At 37.3% G+C, this 19,184-nt stretch overlaps 2 protein-coding genes across 12 annotated transcripts in view; one reads left to right on the top strand and one right to left on the bottom strand.

Moving 5' to 3' along the window:
* Nucleotides 1-18,968, top strand: part of CHDH (choline dehydrogenase) — a 41,018-nt gene extending 22,050 nt beyond the window's left edge. For 3 of the 4 annotated variants that reach the window (XM_030570225.1, XM_030570222.1, XM_030570226.1), the window contains exons 5-8: nt 13-147; nt 1,171-1,313; nt 2,027-2,129; nt 2,848-4,394. In XM_030570225.1, the coding sequence (XP_030426085.1) occupies nt 13-147; nt 1,171-1,313; nt 2,027-2,129; nt 2,848-3,266 (800 nt within the window). In that variant the 3' untranslated portion in view covers nt 3,267-4,394. Of the gene's footprint in view, nt 1-12; nt 148-1,170; nt 1,314-2,026; nt 2,130-2,847; nt 4,395-18,942 lie in introns of those variants that run through there. The other variant, XM_030570224.1, reaches the window with a different exon arrangement.
* CACNA1D (calcium voltage-gated channel subunit alpha1 D) overlaps nt 10,325-19,184 on the bottom strand; it is a 331,172-nt gene continuing 322,312 nt past the window's right edge. For 7 of the 8 annotated variants that reach the window (XM_030570212.1, XM_030570214.1, XM_030570209.1 and 4 more), the window contains 3 exons: nt 16,907-17,028; nt 13,804-14,124; nt 10,325-12,531 (listed from right to left, as the gene is read on the bottom strand). In XM_030570212.1, the coding sequence (XP_030426072.1) occupies nt 12,238-12,531; nt 13,804-14,124; nt 16,907-17,028 (737 nt within the window). In that variant the 3' untranslated portion in view covers nt 10,325-12,237. Of the gene's footprint in view, nt 12,532-13,803; nt 14,125-16,906; nt 17,029-19,184 lie in introns of those variants that run through there. The other variant, XM_030570215.1, reaches the window with a different exon arrangement.

Here is a 19,184-nt window from a genome sequence, read left to right as displayed (position 1 = left end):
TTTTGGTATCAGGGGTAGGCCAGAATCTTCAAGATCATTTAGAAGTGTACATACAGCAGAAGTGCACCAAGCCTATTACTCTCTACAAAGCACAAAAGCCTGTTAACATGGCAAAGATTGGTTTAGAATGGCTTTGGAAATTTACAGGTATGAAAAAAATGTGAAGCTGTCCCACTGTTTAGTTCTATAGGATTACCAAATATGGCTTTTAGCGGAACTATGTATGTTAGAATCCCAGAGTGTCTTTCCAATGAAGCTTTATTACCACCAATTTATTACCACCAAATGGAGGGGAGACTGTGCAGTTTCCTTAGCTTTAATCTGCTTTGTTTTTTCCAAATTAGAATTTATTTTAACAAATGTAATGTGTTTTGTAACAAATGAGGTTGAGCTGCACTTTTTTTGGTAGCATTTATTTTCCTGCCCTTAAGTTCAACAGGGAATGTTTGCATGTTGCTAAATGTTTGCATTTATGCCTAACTTTCATTTTGGGTTATGTTCCAAACTTAAATCTGTGGGCCACTGAGAAAAGCTACTGTAAAAAGTGAAGTCAGAAAATGATGTATTGGGGTGGCACAGAGGTTTAAAAAGAGGTGCTGTACAGCAGTGTGGAGGGGAAGCAGGGTCTGCAGGTGGGTGTCAGGGGGCAGGGAGTGAGCAGAGCCTTTGCTCTACCCCCTCTAGGCACCTGGCGCATCTGGGAGCATGCACTGCACTGGGTGTCTATCTGCCACATCTTATTCTCTCCCTCAACCAGCGGGCACTCCCAGTGACAATCTCCCACCTAAGCTGCTTCAGAAGCATTGCAACAGTGCACTGCCCTTCATATTAAGCAAATTGTAACATCCCATTCTAGCCCAAAGTAAATGGAGAATATTTAGGAAACTGGATGCACCTTGGGATTTTTTTGAAGTCAAACACATTTTATATTTATTTAGTGATAAACATAATGAAAATAATGTATATTGCACAAGTTATAAGTTAATTACGTATGGATTTGCACCCCTCGCAGTTTCACTGTCCCTGATTGACATAATTATGTGCATTGCACAAGTGGAAAGGTGTATAGGGCATGGAGAAATGGTTTGGAAACAAAGATTTTAAAAATACACATTTTTCTTACATTTTGAATATTTTAGAATTTTTCTTTCTTTCTTTTTTAATCTCTAGGAGATGGAGCTACTGCCCACTTAGAATCTGGTGGGTTTATTAGAAGTCGGCCAGATGTTCCTCATCCAGACATTCAGTTCCATTTTCTTCCTTCTCAGGTGATTGATCATGGACGTGTTGCTTCCAAGCTGGAAGCTTACCAGGTCAGTGGTTCAAGGACACAAATTAACAATGTCCTGAATTAGCAAAGAGATTTACAGTTTATTGGAAACATTAATACTAGTACCGTGGTCAAGTTACAGATTGTTCAGTATCGTGTAAAAGTTGTGACTTAATTGCCTACATTGCAAAAATATTTACATATGTTATTTGTTGCTGGTGACAGAATAATTTTACTCTTTATCTTTGGAAAAATACGCAATAAGTTTATTAGGGGTTATGAACCTGATTCTGTGTCCTTGTCATCAGTAGTGCGTGATCAAGTTCTATATCATAATATTTTGTTTTCCCTTTAACTCCTTTCTAATTTCTCTTTTCGCTGTATCAATATGTAATGTAGATTCAGAAGTCTGTAGTTCATACTGTGAAACTGTCACTATACACATCTGTTTTCTCTGGCTGGTTTTTACTTCATGATGATAGTAATTTGATCATCTGAACTGAACTGTCAGCTACTGCTAAACTGAAATAATATTTGCCTGTTGTTGTATTATAAATAGTTTATTTCCTGTGCTGTGTGTGTAACCAAAAACAATAAGAAAAGATGTTCATGTTGTGGCCTCCTTTTTCATTCTCCCTTTTCTATATTTTATGTTTGGGTTATCTGTAAGAAGACCCCATGTTTTTAAAAATTGCATTGGACTCTGAAGTCTGTCTAGATGGAATTTTGTCATGCATTGCGTTGGGGCTATTGCAGGTTCATGTTGGACCTATGAGGAGCGCAAGTGTGGGCTGGCTAAAGCTGAAAAGTACAGATCCAAGGGACCATCCTGTGATTGAACCAAACTACTTGTCAACGGGTAAATGTCTGGTATCTATATTGAGTTGGTCTCATTCAGTTCCTTCCCCCTTGCTCCAAGGAGAAGTGATCTACTGCCTGCCCATATCACTAGCAAATTACTCCCCACTTGACACCATCTCAACTGTGCTGGTTGGCACATTGGTATTATTATTACTATTTATGTTGTGAAAGCTCAGAGGAGCCACAGTTAATGACCAGAATGCTATTTTGCTGGGTGCTGTACAAACACTGAACAAGAAGACCATCCCTGCCACAAAACGCTTCCAATCTAAGTGGGATGCAATCAAGCATCTGCCTGTTCCCTGCCCCTTCCAGTTCACCCAACACCCACCTGTGCAAGAGGGGGAGTAAAGGCCAGCGCACACCTTGCTTGCCTCTCCCACTCAGCTGGTGATCACATCGCCCATACCCTCCTTATTCCTGTGCATCATTTTTATTCATCCTATTCTCCTGTACAAGTATGTAGGACAAGTGACAATTTTGCCCACAGTGGAAAAAAGTTCCCATTGTTTTTTCTTTCAGTAACAAGTTGAGAGCCTTTAAATTGTATATAAGCTTCCTTCCCCTTTAATTTTGCTGCCTTTTCCTTTTCTTGGTATAGCACACTGTCCTATACTAGCACTATTATGCTGCTGTTTGTTTGTTTGAATTATGCACCGGGAAGTATTTCTAACCAGTGTGTGTATTTACAGTCTCTTTGTTTCCTCTCTGTACAGAAACAGATGTGTGGGAATTTCGTCAGTGTGTCAAGTTATCCAGAGAAATTTTTGCTCAGAAAGCTTTTGAAAAATTCCGTGGTCCTGAAATTCAGCCAGGAAGTCATGTACAGTCTGACAAAGAAATAGATGCTTTCATAAGACAGAAGGCTGATAGTGCTTATCATCCTTCTTGTACCTGTAAAATGGGGCAGCCATCTGATACAACTGCTGTGGTTGATCCTCAGACCAAAGTAATTGGGGTTGAAAACCTGAGAGTCGTAGATGCCTCAATAATGCCAAGTGTGGTCAGTGGAAATTTGAATGCCCCTACCATCATGATAGCAGAAAAAGCTGCTGATATAATCAAGGGGTTCCCATCACTCAGTGAGAAAAATGTTCCTGTATATAAACCTCAAACCTTGGAAACTCAGCGATGAACAAAATGCTCACACTTATTTGCCAGGTGAGTTTTTGCCCACATATGGAAATCTTACATTGGATTTTGCCAAGAGAATAAATGTATTGCTACAAAAAATTACAGGTAGGTATTAATCCACTACCTCTCCAATATTAAGAAGGCTGTAGCAGTCATTTAAAAATAATCCAAGTTGTTTGCAGTAACTGTTCATTTTAGTCAAGCATTTAGGTGTTGACCAGTTTTTGTAATATACTTTGAAGTTTATGCTGAAGAGGATTAGTTCTGCCTTACAAAAAGGAGACACAATCATGTGAGCCATCAAGGAGTTCAGGACCTGTATGGCTGAGTGTGGGATGGTAGAAGTGGATGTTTGCTGCTTTGCATAGAACAGTATGACACTTAAAATGGCTTCTGTGCTTGGGCTAACAGAGATGTTGTCAGAGGCCTCAATGGAGCCATAATCCTAGCAAGTGATGTAAAGGTTGCCTTTTATGTTGAATCTCACTTAGTATTCTTTGCTTGCATGGTTATCCTTGATAATAGTTAATAAGCAAGATCCCCATCCTGAAGAATCTTCTATGCATACTTAACTTTCCGGACTGCGTGTAAGTGAAGCATCTGTGAAAGTCTTTGCAGTATCAGGCCCCAAAATAGTGAACACTCACATTAATGCAGAGAAAGGAATTTGTAACATTACATAATTTCTTTTCTATATAATCTTGCAGAGGCAATACACAGTTTACAACACATCATCATCAAGACTTTTACTTTCAACTTGAGTAGTTCTTGATTTTAATGGTCTGTTTATGGAGTAAGGTACTACTCAGCATAAGCAACAGTAGCTCTGTCAGGCCCCAGGTAATTTCAACATAGCTATCAATGTCAACTTCATTTATTGGTGTTTACATAATCATTTATAGTAACGTGGGTAATGTATTGTGGAGGTACTGATCACAGCTCTATTGTTAAGGATGAGTTGACTTTAAAACTTAAATGCATATGTATAGTATTCGGGTAATAGTATAATCAGATTAAAAAGATATCCATATTTGATATACAGTTTGGCTTAATAGCCTCTATAAAAACAGAAAAAGCTGATGATTTAAAATCTCTATAGTGGTGACAAACTCTTCATGTTCTTTGTATTTAACTTAATAAAAGTGAGTGAATAACTTAATTTGTTTTGGTTGCGTAATGCAAAATGGAAACGTGCCTTGTTTCACTACTGTATGTTTAAGGGGGCCATGAAAGGTGATTGCACAACTGTAAATGATGGAACATACTTTAAGGTCTGGATTGTTACTAAAGGGTAAACTTGGTTTATTTTTTTTTTTAATTACCTGCTGTCTAGAGAGCTCTTTTACCATATCAGATAGATGCTTGTCTGCCCCTGATCAGTTAACTTGACCATCTTGGCTCATTTACTTTAAGAAAGAATGGATACATCTTGACTCTACTGCTTTGATAACATTTGCCTAATGGCCAGACTTTGTTCTGGATGTTTGCTGAGAAAAATCCTTGACAGATATCCATCAGTGGCCCTTTCTTGAGTGTGTTCTAATAGCTTTTCAGATATCATTAAAGTTCAGAGGAAGTACAGGCCTCTGCATTGTGATGAGTTGTTGCAAGGTAATATGGAAATCCCCATAGAATGGAATAGTGAATGAAGTAGAAACAGGACGGAAATCACAATCTTTCTTTTCCCCACCACTAGTAGCAGAGGAGCGAGGGAAATAAACTTGATTCTAGCCTGCACCTGCACGCCTTTCTCCTACAAATCTGAATTGGAATTTTTGCCATTCAGCCTCAGCTCTATAGCTTGTGCATTTTTTTTAAAAGTCATTTAAATCTTGTCTTATACTTTGATTCTTTTTAAATCTGCATGATGTTTAATGAAAATAAGGCAATGTGCATAATCCTTGCATAATCTGTCATTGTGACAAACTCCTGTGCAAGTTTTACTATTATGCTGTTTTAACTTGCTAACCATCTGAATCATAGTCATGGTTTAATAGATAAGTTTCTGTAGCAGATTTCTCCATTGTCTATTTTCATAAAATAATCTATTTAGAAATGGGAACATGTCACAACTAAAACAGCATATAGATTCAGGTGAGAATGGCTGCGGAGCACAACTAATATTAGTTCACAGAATAAGGTTAAAACGTTTAGCGTTCATAATTAAGTTCCCATATAGAAATTGTCTGTTGTCTGGATATGCCAGAAGGAGGAGTGGAGACACCAGAGGTAGTTTAGTTAGGCTGCAAGTTCATTCCCAAACATCAGGGAGTTACCCGGCAGATAAAAGTGTACAGTGCAGGTAATTCCATAATCATTTACATATGCTGGGGGCAAGGAGGAGTTTCTGTCATCTCTTCCCCTTTACTTCTCCTGGTCCACAGCCAATCTGCTTTTGGAACCTCATGACCCCCTCCCACTTGAATGAGGGTTGGTGGGAGAGTTGACTCCTTGCCATACCCGTCATAAGAATCCTGAAATCCCATCTTACCCCCATTTCCTCTCCTTTAAAACCTTTACCAAGGAGCACCATGGACCTTCCCAATCGAGTATCCGCACTGGACATCTTTCCCATACTGAGCTGTGACATCATAGCCTAACCCCCCATTTTCACTTGGTACAACTGAGCCCCCAATACACTGTGGGGAAGGCAAAAAAACCCCTCACCCTGACCAATCTAGAGATGAAGGAAAAAATTCCTTCCCAGCCCCGCCCGAGAAAGGAGCAAGTAATGCCCACAGTGTATCATGACAAAACCTGGTGTTTAACTGCTATCTTGTGGGGGCAGGGAGGAGGAGTGTTGCACCACCTGGCCCAAGTAAAAGATGGCTTTTATAGCACCAACATGGATCTAAATAGTCTACCCTTTCTTCCAGTCACCTGCGGGAGAGCGAGAAATGGGTTAATATCCTCAAACTAATCTGGTCTGAAGCTGCTGCAGCTCTCTAGCTATCTAGCCCTTAAAGGTATCACACATCTTTTCCTACAAGCCAGACAATGGCCCCTACCCACTTAATGTGTGGTGAGGTCATTTCTAGGATTCCTGTGCTAGTTTTAAAAAAGACCTAAAACATTAATAGCAGAAGAATGTGGATTTATTAAATAGTTTGTGAACTAAAAGAAATCCTACAAATATAATTGCTGAGCAAGTAAATGTCAAATAATAAAGCTAGTGCTCCTATGGCTGAGACATCGTGAAAGACATATTATCTTAAGCCAGGGGCTATTACCAACATGTAAAGGACAAACATGATTATTAAACGCCAAAGGAGAAAATGCTCACACTAGCTTAGCAGACAGCAGACATTGGAAATTGATGAAAGTACAGTAAATACAGTTCTTACCACTGTAAATAAGTAACTTTAAAGCTTGCTTGAGTCGTCAATGAACAGCAGGCTAATTTACTCCAGAAAAATGGAATTTTACAGTTTAAGCAGGTTGTACAAAACCTGCTGACTCAGAAGTTGGCTAAAGGAAGAACTTTGGATGTTCTAGGCAGATATTCTTTCCTGGTGCTGCTGCAAAGCACTGGTGGAGCCCTATAATTAACTGAGGGAAAGGCATGCTGTGTTAGAGCAATTGCATAAAACGTAAACAATGAAACTGAAGAGAGAAGATGACAGCACTGAACATCTTCCATAATGAGACAGGTAAACCCTTTCTGTATGATGCATACTGTTGGTAGGAGAAGAGCAATAACATTGTATTAGGTGTTAGACTATCTACTCTGTTTATAAGTCAACCTATCTGATGCAACCCTGTGGGGCGGGCAGCTGTGTGTAGGATGAGCCTTATATACGCTGTGCCTTTTATTGTGTAATATTTTCACTTGGTACTATTGCAGTCAAAATTTCCAAGTAAAAAATGCAGAGTGTTGACTTTCTGTCTGGCATTTAGCCTAAGCAGTACCACACCATTACAAATAATAATATGTATCGGCCACACTTGCCACAGCAGTGTGCAATTGATGTGGGGAGCAGTTTTGAAAGGCTGCATAGTGGTGGAAGTCCTTATACGTGATGATTAATAGTATAGTAAACCAGGGTCACATTTTTGGCATAGGAATTGTTTATATTATTGCAGCGCATACCTTAGCTACAGTGTGATATAACTTATAACCATACACGCATCCTATACTTCATTAAGTGAATGCTGTGGTATCATAGTAGAACATTTAAAAGGTCAGGAAATGGCAGAGTAAATTTTGCATACACAGCTGCAATTGTGCTTTTTATATATATATATATATATATATATATATATATATATATATATATATATATATATATACACACACATTACTATAATGGTCAATCACATAATTAAAAACAAGTCCTCAAATACATTTTTTCCTGTACCCACAAATACATGTACATTGCAATATTTGGTCAATCCTTTAGCCTTACCGTATTTTCATGGTCATGCTACTCTAGTTGCTTTATTGATTTAGACCTCAATGCTTCAGAATGCAGGGCTGCTTTGTGGCATTCCTTTGTTGCAAAGTAGCCTTAAAGGCAGTGATTCGGCCAATGAGAATTTTGCCTACCTATGGGAATCCTAAGGGTGGTGCAGAGTCACAATAAGTGATTCCTGTATCACCCACCCCCCCCGTGGCTGCTGCTGCTGTTAGTTGGTCCTCAGCTTCAACACATCCCAGGCTGCTGTAATGGCTGCTGGGGGCTAATGGTTTAATATGCTTTAACGTATTCTGGGGACTGGGCTGATACCTAGCAGTGCCAGCACCAGGAAAGCATAAAGATATATTAAAGGCACTTTACTCCTCTATGCCTTGTTTACTCTGAGCTTGGCTGATCCAGAGAATCTGGCTCTGACTTTTTATATGATAAATGCTTTTTTTGCTACGGTGTGTATTTGAGTAACGTCGTCAGCCCCATCTACTTACATATTTTCCTTTAAAGGGGCTTTCCATAAATGATGTAGGTGCCTGGGTGGGGCCTTAATTTTGTATGACAGTATTTGTTTCAGTGTTACAAGGAGAGATGGGTAGCTCTTGGAAAAAAAATCACCAAAAAATGTGTTACATAATTTATGGACCCTCCCAAATAAGCAGACGAATCCTGCCTTAAGAGCCTTCCATGGGCTAAGGCACTTAGTTACAACAAAAGCTACTTGAGTTGAGAACTTTGATGTCATTAAACATAGCCAGCATTTTCACTGTAACTCTGTGCTGTGTAGGCATTGTTCATTCTTTTTGTTGTCCCACCTAAGCCATCTGTTGAATCTTGCTAGAGCCATTACCATCATTGCCATGGCAATAAGTGTCTCAGACACAGGTTGAGGTCCCTGGCAAACCATATTATTCATGCACAAATATTCAGCATAACAAAAAGGGTTAAACAAATGAAAATTAGTCAAAAACAGCATTTTGTATAAATATTCTTATTTCATGTTTTCTTCTGTGTGGAAATCGCTTTCAAAAACAGAAGAAAATTAGCAGTATGTGTAAAGCTGTATTTTGTTAGTCTCTTGAGGAAAAAAACCCCAGGCAGGTGTTTCTACAGCCTGAGTTTTCATGTAAAGCCTTTATAGTCTAAAGCCTGCTTGCAAAGGTGTGGTTTCAGCTGAGCTGCTAACAAGAGATGTATAACTATAATTGAAGCATGCCGCTATCAAAGCTGATGGGTCAGATTGTACTACACATTTATAATAGACCTAATTTAATTGTACCTATCGTCATTTCAGAAACAGAAATGCATTTATGCATCTTATTTAAAAAATAAACTTAACATGAAAAGTTCTCTCAGATTATGAGGATGATACCACTTTCTAGGCCTCTATCCTCCAGGCTCCCAGAAGATACTGTTGAAATACTAGATGACATTGTTCATATTTGTCTGTGTTTGGACTGACTGTGCATTGATGACTGGAAACTATATAATGTTTTATTAATGTCTAGCGCCATTATGTGCGCGCGCACACAGACACACACACCTCCCCCTCAAAACCTGCCAAGTTTGCTTAAATGAATAGTTAAGGTTACCTGCATATTTCCTATATTTACTTAGTGAGTTATCTAATCTAATTAGCAAGATTTTATTATATAGAGAAACTATTTCACTCTTACAGTGCCATAACTGAGCAGAAAGGATTTTTTATATATCCTAATATATTCTCATATTTTTTTAAAAAAAGATTGAATATCTGGTATATTGTAGCCAGATTTTTCTTACAGTTTTTTAAAAACCTCTGTTTTCATGCAAAATAGTAACTCTGCCCTAAGAAGAGGCTGTCTAATCAGAATAGTCAGGGGTAGACACTAATCATATAAAAAAAGTGTGTGTGTGTAGCATCCCAGTGAAGACAGTGTAACTTTGTGCAAGCATGGGGTTCCACCTGGGAAGAATATGTCGGAGGGCTGGGACCTTATAGTTATAAACATGACATGTCCAGTATCTACAGAATTTGGAATATGTTAGCAGGAGTCACTGTAGTGAAGAAATTTAGGTTGAGTTTCTAAGGTGACAAGTGATTTTCAGCATCCAACCTCAAACACCTTAAAGGAGCTGATTTTTCAGAGCGGAGAGTGGGAGTGCAACGAAATCTGTGGAGCTTCATCATCATACACCTCTCCGAGAATCTGAACCACAGTAATTTTACAGTGATCTCATTTGATACGGAAACTTTATTCTCGTGACTTCCAAAGTGTTCTGTGACTGAGACTAAACAACCTAACCAAGCACATTCTGGAAGGAGGTGGCATATATGCAGGAGTTAGTCTGACACAGCCTGTAGGGGCTTTTAGGAAAATTTTCCTATTTGTTATAGGTTACTTTTTAAAAAATTCTTTGCTTGGGGCCTGATATTACTGCCCTTTTACACACAAAATGCCTTCTCAGCTTTAAATGCATGTTTTATATACTTCAGATCAATGATTCATAAAAAGTTTAGGCTAGAATAGCATAATCCTTAGGAGTGCATTTTCCAAACGGAAGACCACCGATACGCCAAATGCTGCAGTAAGAGCTTAACTTTTGGATATTACACTGGTTGAAAGTGTTAGACAAAGGAGCCCCAAGTATAATAAAATTATTACACGGTTTTATTCTGAAGAACATTTTGCATTTGCTTTAATACAAAATGATGTAGATCAAGAAATAATTTACAAACCCTTAAGTTATTATCCTGGCATTTGAAATAAGAATGATTCAAGAAGAGGTCTGTAAGGTATCCATAGCAAACTTTCATTATGTACAAAATGTTTATTGACATGTTTTATATGTCACATTTTAAAAATGTGAACTGAATTGCTACTTATCTTGTTAAGTACAGGTAAACCCTGATAAGGTAACTTGGCAGTGCAAGTCAATTTTATTCAGTGTTAATAAAATAGAAGATTTTGACATTTCCCCCCCAAATTGTATTTGTATCAGGAATTCATATCAGGGTTTTACTGCATTGTGAACAAAACCTAAGTCCTCTTTAAATTGCATAAAAATAAATCCTTTAAAGTATATAATCTGCCTATAGAACAGCAAAAGAGGAGATGCAGTAAAGTAGTATTTTTACATATCGGGAACCTGATTGGTTCTGTGGAGAGTCCTTTTATCTTGTTTTTTATTATGAGCAGAATAATTAGTATACAGGATTGGAATTAAGACATTTTCATCCACGTGCAAAATTTGTTCTGCCCCATATTCCAAATATAGAATTAGGCTACTTGGTCAGTTTAGTTGTGATAAAATTATAAATGTCTCAAGACCAATGAAGGCTTAATTAATTGAAAAAAATGACCTAGTATTTATCTATACTTTGAGGATATTTATAATAAAAAGACCACAGCTTATTGTCAGTCAAAAATGTTAGCAGATCATTTCCATTCTTTTAACTTTCTGAATATAAGACTGAAAATAGACATCTGTGCATCCCTTATGTAAAGAGAAATTCTTATTGACTCAAAATATTTTATAAAATCTGAATATTGTCAAGTTTCTCTAAACCTGACACTTTACCCAAAAAGTGATTTACATTGAGTGGGGGCTCTAGTTAAATATTTATCTATAGCTCTATATATTCCAAGTAAAAATACTTATATCTAGAATTCTGCGGAGAATTACAATAATTAGGTTTCATAAATATTGCTGCAGTTCAATTACGGTACAATAATTACAAAATATAGAACATCTCTTTACAAATACAAATGATTGTATATTACAATTCATTTACAGTAATTTCTACTATATAATTTTTAACAAACTATCTTAACTAATTCTACTTTAACCTGGTTGCAAGTGCATTAGTAAGAATGCAATTATTCCAGTATAATTTGCCCTTAACATGATAGTCATAAAACAGACTAGCTGAATGATATTTTCCTATGTAAACTAATGTTACATATGACAGAAATGTTTTTAGGTTCTTTTTTCCAATGATTTCTGGTAGGTAGAGTTTGACATATTTTTGAAGAGCATTAAGAAAAATAAATCAGGAGGCAAGTTTGAAAACAATATTAGAACGGATATGCTGAATGCAGTGAACATTTGATATGTCATTGAATGCTGAGGTAATGACACTTTTGATTGCCATCACCTGTCTCACATAGTGGTCTTCACCACATATTTTTGTGCTAGACCTACACACATTTTTCATTCAGAAACTCCTGCTTCACTATGAATGACAGCAGCACAAGTTTGAAAGACAGGCAAGATATTACACCTCAGAACTCTCCTCTAGTCCTCTGGAAATGGGATCTTCAGAATCAGCTTGGTTTTACATAACTCTATTCCTACTGAGGAAATGAAGATTCTGTGGTAAAGGACTTGACGTACTACAGCTGTGATCACATTTCAACAACCTGGAGACACTTCCTGATAAATAAATTATGGCTTCCTTGAGGCGTGACATCACTTGTACAAAGCTTGATTAGTTATTCATTCCAACTAGTGCCTATCATCTTTGAACTATGAGGCACTTTTTCTGTTATTAAAAATTATTTATTTGTTTCTTGCTAAATACTATAAGGTTGTAATGCATATCATTTCATCAGCTAAGTCTTCTTCATATCTACTAGTGTCTGGTTCTTCATCACTATAACCAGGACCAAAGTCTTGAAGTTCATAATCTTGCCTGCTTAAAATGGGGAACATATCCCCATTGGTCCCATTGCTAATATTTCCATTGAGAAGATTACTTGCTGCGCTTTCCATCTCATCAATAGTCATGTCACAAGCATCAGCAATCTCATGTTTAGTAGCTGAAACAAATTTAGGGTCCTTTGCATACCGCCCTAGGCCTTCAGATATAAGTACCTGAAAAAGAAAAAAGATAAATGTGGATCCAATGTTTAGAATGAAGAGCAGGTTATAAATAAATACACAGCACGCTTCACGTTTCTCCTGGGTAGCTTAGGTGCAAAGCCCAAGAGATTCTATGAGCTGAAGTCACTAGGGCAACCAGAACAAAATCTTACATGTAATTAACTTGTGTTTGCAATAGTCAAATGGCCCCAAAGAGGGTTTTACGAACATAGTAAGGATGTCTCTGACAATGCATGACATTCAGTTCTTTTATAGGAGGTTTAAAATGAATGAAGCCCTTGATAAACATACACTAGAAACTGGTTTACTATAATAAAATTTAAGGAAGAATTCTGCATGAAGCCACACTAGGCAACAAAACTTAAAGCAAGTATATAATAAAACTTCAGCTAAAATGTTTTCTGTAGATGACAATTATGTTGTATCTGGTTCACGGCTGTGGAAGGAAACTGATGTTGGAGATAAGGAGACTGAAAATTATATTCGTGAGCATGATACATGCTTCTTAGCTAAACTGATAAGAATGTTCAATAACATTTTACAGTTGGGAGAGTAATAATAATGATCATTCTCAGCACCCTCCATAGTATTGTTTCTTTTTAAAGCTTTATAAATAAACAAAAAACGCTTACTAATTCATTATATTCCCGAGAGTATATGCAAAGAAACTACTGTGCCATTTCCTGGAAGTGCAATGGGCATGTCCTATCAGCTCACCCCTTCCATATCTTTGCACAATCCTTGTGTTCAGGTTAACAAGTTAATGCAAAGACTTTGATGACTTTGGACCTTGCATGAAATCACCAGGAAGACAGGTGCCTTGTGCCATTCCTTTTCGCTAAGCCATTATGGCAGTGCAGTGTCTAATTCTTAGTATTTAGCCAACAGTGAAATCTTGTTTTAAGTCATATTTTTGAAGTGCTCCCAATTTTCATTCCCCTCTTTGTTTTATACTTTAATACATTAGTTCCTGGGACCAAGTTGTCAACATGTTCTCTCTCTGTTACTCATGCTATGACCAAGGCCTCAGGTGGGGATTCAGTGGAGCTTTGATTTACAGTAGCTGAGGAGCTGGTCCATACCTTCTTTTCCTCTACCTTACCTAAAGACTTTTTGGGAATTTTGAATTTGAAATACAGTATTTCTAGTGAAATATGTGGATTAACTACAATCCAGTGTGTAGTCTTGTGCCAAGTGTATAGTAAAATTAACACAAAACTGAATAGACACGCTTAGCTACTTCAGGAATTATTCAGTACTTACCGCTTCTACCAAACTGTCTGCACTTCTCTGTTTGTCACTATGTTTATGTCTAAAGTCATTAGGTACAGTTAGATTGGCTGGTGTGAATGTTCGGTAGGAAATATCAGGGTCATCTGTATACCAGGAGCTCCTATTCAAAGAAGGCAGGCTGCCATTCATCTGCTCTGTAGATTCAGCCCTGTCAACTTGGATTAGAGGTGTATAATATGGAGTACGGTCCCGGTTGGGTGGGGTAGCTGGTGGGGTGGCCCAGGAACGTGTTGAACGACTTGGTGAATGTTTGTGAGCTTTACTGGAATCCAGACCTGCAACTGCCATGACCTGGTAAAGGGAAGTAAAGATAAGACACGAGTTAGCATACCTCAAACAATCCTGTAGTCAGGCTTATTCCTCATTTCAAATCCAATCTAATTATTTAGACAGCTATGAGAAGTGACATTTTATATATTTGATACTTGACAATATAAAAGATGGGGAGGAACTGAAATAAATTAATCGTCAGCATAGGCAAGTATCTATCTAGTGGATCTTTTATTGACCAAACCCTGTTTGATACACTGTGACTGAATATTTGCTTAATAAAATATATTCAGTAGGGCTGTCAAGCGATTAAAAATATTAATTGTGATTAATCGCACTGTTAAACATGAAGAGAATACTGTTTAAATAATTTTGGATGTTTTCTACATTTTCAAATACAACACAGAATACAAAGTGTACAGTACTCACTTTACATTTATTTTTGATTACAAGTATTTGCATTGTAAAAAAACAAAAGAAAGTATTTTTCAATTCACCTCATACAAGTACTATAGTGCAATCATTTTATCATGAAAGTTGAACTTACAAATGAAGAATTATCTACAAAAAACCCCACTACATTCAAAAATAAAATGTAAAATTTTAGAGGCTGCAAGTCCACTTAGTCCTACTTCTTGTTCAGCGAATTGCTCAAATGAACAAGTTTGTTTATGCTTGCAGGAGATAATGCTGCCCACTTCTTGTTTACAACATCACCTGAAAGAGAGAACAGGCGTTCACATGGCACTGTTGTACCAGCATTGCAAGATATTTACGTGCCAGATGCACTCAAGATTCATATGTCCCTTCATGCTTCAACTACCATTCCAGAGGACAAGCGTCCACGCTGATGATGGGTTCTGCTTGATAACAAATCAAAGCAGAGCAGACGAACGCATGTTCATTTTCATCATCTGAGTCAGATACCACCAGCAGAAGGTTGTTTTTCCTTTTTGGTGGTTCAGGTTCTGTAGTTTCTGCAGTAGAGTGTTGCTCTTTTAAGACTTCTGTTTAGCATATCTGGCACGTGAATACCTGATAATGCCAGCTACAAAAGTGCCAGGCAAATGCCTGTTCTCACTTTCTGGTGACATTGTAAATAAGAAGAGGGCAGCATTAGCTTCTGTAAATAGAAACATACTTGTTCGTCTCGTAGTGATTGGCTGAAAAAGAAGTAGGACTGAATGGACTTGTAGGCACTGAAGTTTTAAATTGTTTTGTTTTTGAGTGCAGTTATATAACAAAACAAATCTACATTTGTAAGTTGCATTTTCACAACAGATTGCACTACAGTACTTGTATTAGGTGAATTGAAAAATACTATTTCTTTTGTTTATCATTTTTACAGTGCAAATATTTATAATAAAAATACACTGATTTCAGTTAACATATAATACAATGTATATGAAAATGTAGAAAAACATCCAAAATATTTTATAAATTTCAATTACTATTCTATTTTTAACACTGCGATTCAAACTGTGATTAATCATGATTAATTTTTTTATAATCACAATTTTTTTTGTGTTAATTGCATGAGTTAACTGCGATTGACAGCCCTATTATACAGCAAGTAAGGCAAACAGTCCCTGATCTTTGCCCCTCCCTTCCTGCAGGAACAAGTGAGGAAGAATCTGGTTTTAAACTTTAAATTGGCTTTAAGGTCCTTGTATTTTCTGTCTGCCTGCGGCCTGCCTACATGGCATGATACAGTTCAGTCTAAGAGCTGCTCTGGCTTCAGCAAACCCTCTGGGCCATCCACCATACAATCAGAGCAGTGTAAAGGGGACTAACACTGCTGAAAATTTGTCCCATGATACAACAGCAAACAATTTCATTCTGTTTGAATGTTGATCTAGAAATCATAGAACGTAGTAAAGTTCAACACGTCACAGAACAAAGTATGTAGTTTAAATCAAATGGCATATGAGAAAGTAAACACCAATGAAAGCAGTAAGTGATAGCTGATTCATGCAGATGGATACGGTATAAGGAGGGAGCTGTGGTGAGGGTTATTAGTATATATTGAATATATTACTAGTGCTGTAAAATGTTTTCATTATTCCAAATATAGACTCCACCATCGTCATACATTATAGTGACCACCTATTACTCTATATTCCAGTGTATAGACATCAGTACAGTTTAGTCATTTCTAACTATTCTTGATCCCTATTTGATAGGCCTGAAGGGACTAAGCTTATATATTTAAAAAATGAAACAGCTGTCAAGATCTCAGACTGCATGAAAAAAAGACCAGTTGAACTTCTCTCAAAGAAAAGATGAAAAGTAAACCTGGGCATGGCAAAGTGCAGTGCTTGTAAAATAGATGGTAGTGTTGCTGCAGAGGAAGGCTTTGAAAGGGCATCAGCTGTAGGATAACCATATACCTGTAGCATTTGTGCCAATATACTCTTGTATTAAAAAGCCTGAGGAACAGCAGTGCTATTAATAGAGTGGCTAAAAGACCAAGTACCTGAGGATATTCCTTAATCTGTGGGCATTTAGAGTGGTTGGGAGCATCATATTTTTATGGCATCCTCAATAATATTTCTGATGGTTGGTGTCAGATCATCTACAATATCTGAAGCTGTCATTTCTGAAGGTACAGCTTTAGAAGGCCTTGTTTCTGGCAACTACAGCAAAGACAGTGAGGTACACAGCTTTTTGGAAGTAAGTCAAGGTACACAGGCAAAGTACAGAGCTGACCAGTGGGTTTTCAAACAGTCACGAAGCCAGGAGGTACAAAATCCTTGCTAAATTGGTCTAATTCAACACCAGTTAATGAAGATTTTTTAATTACCTGTTGTTGCATTAAATGCAGTGGTAAAGCAGTGCGGTGGTGGAAAGTAGGAGAGAGAGGTATCTCATCTTGACTGCTTTGTCTGCGGAGGCATTCAAAGTTGAAGGAAGAGCGGCGATTTGCTACAATGTAACAATGTTTCATTAGTAAAATGATGATGATCATTCCCAGTGTCAAGTATTTCCAAATTCCAGTATGGGTCAAGTGTCACCCTGCAGATTATTAGCATGTATTGCTCCTGACGGGACAGATTTAAATGGGCTCTGTTGACTTACTGAAGCAGGCAGCTCAATACCCAAACTGGATATACAGGAGGTGGAAGTTGTGTTTGTTAGCAGAGCTAAAATTCAGGAAGGGTTCAAAGTGTGCACTTTAGAGAAGACTGGGAAAGGCGCTTTACTTTAGCTGTATATTGTAAGCTTCTTGTGTATAGTTAAAATAACAATTATTTCTTCACTGAAGCTTTAAGTTCCTCATTGTAGCCCAGTGGGCTAGCTTGCCTTTATTATATTCAGTAGTAATGCAAGGAACCTACAGGCCTGTATCCTGTAAGACATTAGCTTCATCAAGTCAGCATAAGACTTAGGGCCTATGACCTTTGAACAGACAGGATTTCTAGGATTTCCATTGGCTGTTTATCTGTTCAAAATTTAAGTATTGGGAAGCTGAAAATAGAGTGTTTATAGAGAAGTTCTGGCCACAGATACATGATCCAACCGCTTGAGTGTCATGGCAATGAATTGACTTATATAACAGGTACATGAGCTACGTCCACAGATCCTAACCACAGAAGGGCCATGGTAATGAATTAATGTATATAACACTAAGTTCAGATCACTGATATACTAACCTCTAGAAAAAAAGATACATTAGTAAGGTGAGGAAATACAAATAAGGAAATCCCCTACTGCATATGCATCAAACATAGTGGCATCAGCACAACATATTATAAAAGTGACATCCCAGCCTAGGGTTGATAGGAAGAAGGAGATGTACTCCCGGGGAGGTGTCAGAATGATGGCCACTGGTGATGAGGAAGATGATGACTAACATTTCAGGTTGTTCTACAAGGGATGGTGTGAGTATATGAGTGTGCAGATGTATATTCTGTAGTATCTCTTATCTACCTTACTGATTTGGGGTGTTTGAGACTGTGCTAAATGTATTAATAAACTATTTGTAAATATAAAGGACTTTCTATAGTGTGAGTGTTGCAACTGTTCACACTGGGGTTCCCAACTGTAAATGTAATGTGTAATTTTGTAAATGTTACACCAATCAAAGTAGTCGGTTTTTTGTGCTAAACATGTTTTTAATATTGAGACAAGTAAGAAGTAGGGCTGTCAATTAATCGCAGTTAATTTTTGAGTTAATTGTGTGAGTTAATTGTGATTAAAAAGATTAATCAATATAATACCAATTGAAATTTATTAAATATTTTGGATGTTTTCTACATTTTCAAATATATTGATTTCAAGTGCAACACAGAATACAAAGTGTACAGTGCTCACTTTATATTTTTATTACAAATATTTGCACTATAAAAAACAAAAGTAGTAGTATTTTTCAGTTCACCTCATACAAGTATTGTAGTGCAATCTCTTTATCATGGAAGTGCAATTTACAAATGTAGAATTATGTACAAAAAAAAACTGTATTCAAAAATAAAATGTAAAACTTTAGAGCCTACAAGTCCACTCAACTCTACTTCAGCCAATGGCTCAGAAAAACAAGTATGGTTAAAATTTGCAGGAGATAATGCCTTCTGCTTCTTGTTTACAATGTCACCTGAAAATGAGAACAGACATTTGCATGGCACTTCTGTAGCTGGCATTGCAAGGTATTTACATGTCAGATATGCTAAATATCCGTATGTCCCTTCATTCTCTGGCCACCATTCTAGAGGACATGCTTCCATGCTGATGATGCTCGTTAAAAAAAAATGCGTTAATTACATTTGTGACTGAACTCCTTGGGGAGAATTGTATGAGTCTGTTCTGTTTTACCTGAAATCTGCCATATATTTTGTGTTATAGCAGTCTTGGATGATGACCCAAAACACGTTCATTTTAAGAACACTTTCACTGCAGATTTGAGAAAACACAAAGAAGGTACCAATGTGAGATTTCTAAAAATAGCTACAGCACTCGATCCAAGGTTTAAGAATCTGAAGTGCCTTTCAAAATCTGAGAGGGACGAGATGTGGAGTTTGCTTTCAGAAGACTTAAAAGAGCAACACTCGGATACGGAAACTACAGAACCCGAACCAGCAACAAAG

This window comes from Gopherus evgoodei, chromosome 7 (assembly GCF_007399415.2).
Source record: "Gopherus evgoodei ecotype Sinaloan lineage chromosome 7, rGopEvg1_v1.p, whole genome shotgun sequence".
Taxonomy (NCBI): Eukaryota; Metazoa; Chordata; order Testudines; family Testudinidae; genus Gopherus; species Gopherus evgoodei.
Note: the sequence above shows the minus strand (reverse complement) of the source record. Positions and strands in the feature narration are given on the sequence as shown.